The 2838-nt window shown below is 37.7% G+C and overlaps 1 protein-coding gene across 1 annotated transcript; it reads right to left on the reverse strand.

Annotated features, from left to right (window-relative positions):
- Nucleotides 1–230: 230 nt before the first annotated feature.
- Nucleotides 231–1238, reverse strand: LOC107791297 (GCN5-related N-acetyltransferase 8-like). Its single transcript, XM_016613336.2, has one exon. It carries the CDS (start codon nt 1059–1061, stop codon nt 354–356), a length of 708 nt encoding a protein of 235 aa, XP_016468822.1. The 5' UTR covers nt 1062–1238; the 3' UTR covers nt 231–353.
- Nucleotides 1239–2838: the final 1600 nt, after the last annotated feature.

Consider the following 2838-nt stretch of genomic DNA (forward strand, 5'->3'; position numbering starts at 1 on the left):
TTATTCGGATTTTATTCCAGCTGAAAGCAGTATTTTATTTTAACATTTAGAACCCACCCTCTTAAATCCCTAGTTCACGTCTGGTTACGTGCTAAAACCTTACAAAGTTTAACCCATAAAATTTAGATGGGTAATCCAAAAACAGAATCACAGACTGCACCAACCACAACAGCTGGAGGCAAGTAGTAAAGGAAAGGAATACGAACAACAAAAAACCAAATCCCAAAAGTAGGTGAAATATCTTTGATTAGATTGCTACTCATAACACTTAAAATCACTGTTAAAAAAGTGATTCCATACCACCATTACATCTCCACACTTAACAGTGGAAAATTACAGATAAAGAAAAAGACTCAAATGTTGACATTGGCAAAAGCTTCAAGGGCCCCACCAGTCAACCTACAAACCCTCCATTCCTGCAAGATTTGAGCCCCCATTTCCTCATAAAACTTGATCGCATTCACATTCCAGTCTAGAACCACCCACTCCACTCTCCCGTACCCCATCTTAGCCGCCTGTGCCGCCACAGTAGACAATAACAACCTCCCAAAACCCTTTCTCCTGTAACACTCCCTCACAAATATATCCTCTATATAAAACCCAGGTTTCGCTAAAAATGACGAATAATTCGGGAAAAACAACACAAACCCAGCAACCACTGCATCATTTCCGCCCGATTTAAACATCTCAGCTTCCGCGTCGGATACCGGGAGATCCAGATTTATAGTCTTATGTATGGGGCTGAAATTGGTGCAGTTTTGGTTGTCGATAGGAAGGAAAGGGTTTTGGGAAACTTCGAGTAGGAAGACGGTAAAGGTAGTGAAGGGAGGCGGGGAGTTCTCAGGGAAGAGAGTGGTGGAGAGAGAAGATTCTGTGGCGGAGAAGAGGTGGGTGAGGCGCTCGAAAACGGCCATCTGGTGGATGAGTTTGTGGATATGGGGAACGTCGGCGTTGGTGGCGAGGCGGATTCGGGAGAAGACCTGGTGGGCAGTCGGAATTAAGTCCTCACGGATGACGGCGGGGGCGGGCGTCGGCGACGGCGGAGGTGCGGCGGCGGCCATTTTCTCGGGGAAGTTGAAACGGGAGAAGGTTTTGCTCAGGTGAATTTGGGGGTTAATGGTTAGTGTGGATGTTGTTGGGGGACTAGATGGACTACTTTATATAGAGCGGTAAACTACCTAGAAATTGAAGGGAGAGAGAGGTAAAATAGAAAAAAGAAAAAAAGGCAGAGTTTGTATATCCGTATTTACTTGATTGGATATTATTGAGTATTTTATTTTTACGATATTATTGACTATTGAGTATTGACTAACAGGAGAACGGTCAATTTATTAATCTAATCTTCAAAATTTAACAACTTTATACGTCGTTAGAACATTAGGTCTAATACTACCAGTGGTCTAAAAAAAACTTATTCTAGCTCATAACATGAGAATATTTTTAAACTTTTTAAAAAAGAATTTAGATATGTGTAATTTACCCATTTCATGCTAGAGAATTGTACATAACAAAGGCAAAAGTACGAGATGATTTGCTAATGATAAATGAACCAAAGATGAAATAGGAGCGTAATATTGAACAATTTCATGAAATAGTACATAGACAAATTTGAACTTTCACCTTAGATTAAAATTATACTTAGGTAATTTGGTTGATCGCATACCATAAAGTGATTAAATCTTAAAATTGTGTGTGTGGCTAATATAGAATATAGAGTTCACGACACAAAACTCATGAATTTCTTAATTTAATCTCTATATAACTAACACAATATCTAGTTTCTGGAATAAAATTTGCATGACTGTTTGGTTAATTTGTGGCATGGGGTTATTACTCATTTAGATTATGAGATAATTTATATATTGTTAATCAAAACATATTATACCATGAGAAATATACAATTCAATATCACATAAGCAGATGCGGATATAAGATTTAAGTTATATGAGGTCAATATTTAAGATTTTTAGCCTTGAATCTATTATATTACTAAAGTTGTGGGTTCATATCTAATATTTATTATAATTTTAATAGAATTTTACCCATAAAATTATGCTGCAGCAAAAGTACTAGGTTCAGATGAATCGGGTATCTCAAAGCTCCATCTGTCCCCGCACATAAGATATTTATGGGACTTTGTTCCTTATAATGATTTGTATTTGGCAACATTTGAAGTGTCGAAAATTGTATAAGTGTAACGACTCGACTGGTCGTTTTGAGTTGTAGCGTTCCGTTCAGTGGTTAGAGGTCTTGAGTGGCTTCATATGGTGTATTATGACTTGCATGTATGGTCGGTTTCGATTTTCGAGTGTTTCAGGATTTGATTTGGAAGAATATTTTTTATTATAGAAATTTAAGTTGAAAATATTGACCGAGGTTTGACTTTTGTGACAATGGCCCTGGAACGGTATTTTGATGGCTCCGGTAGGTTCGTATTGTGATTTTGGACTTTGGCGTATGCCCGTAATTGAATTCGAAGGTCCCTAGGTTGATTTGGTTCATTTTGCCAAAAGTTGGCAATTTAAAGATTTAAATTTTTTTTAAGTTTGACCGTAGGTTGACTTTATGGCTATCAAGTTTCGATTTCTGTTTCGGGACTTTGAATAGGTCCGTTTTGTTATTTGGAACTTAACTGTAAAGTTTGGTGTCATTCCGAGTTGATTTGATAGGAATCAGGCGTGTGGTTAGAAGTTCTTGAATTTCAATGTAAATTTCATGTGATTTGAGGTCCGATTCGTGGTTTCAGATGTTATTATGGTGTTTTGATCGCGCGAGAAAGTTTGTATTATATTTTTAGACTTGTGTGGATGTTTGGTGTGGAACCCCGAGGGCTCGGAT

The sequence above is a fragment of the Nicotiana tabacum genome, chromosome 13 (genome assembly GCF_000715075.1).
Source record: "Nicotiana tabacum cultivar K326 chromosome 13, ASM71507v2, whole genome shotgun sequence".
NCBI classification, from domain to species: Eukaryota; Viridiplantae; Streptophyta; class Magnoliopsida; order Solanales; family Solanaceae; genus Nicotiana; species Nicotiana tabacum.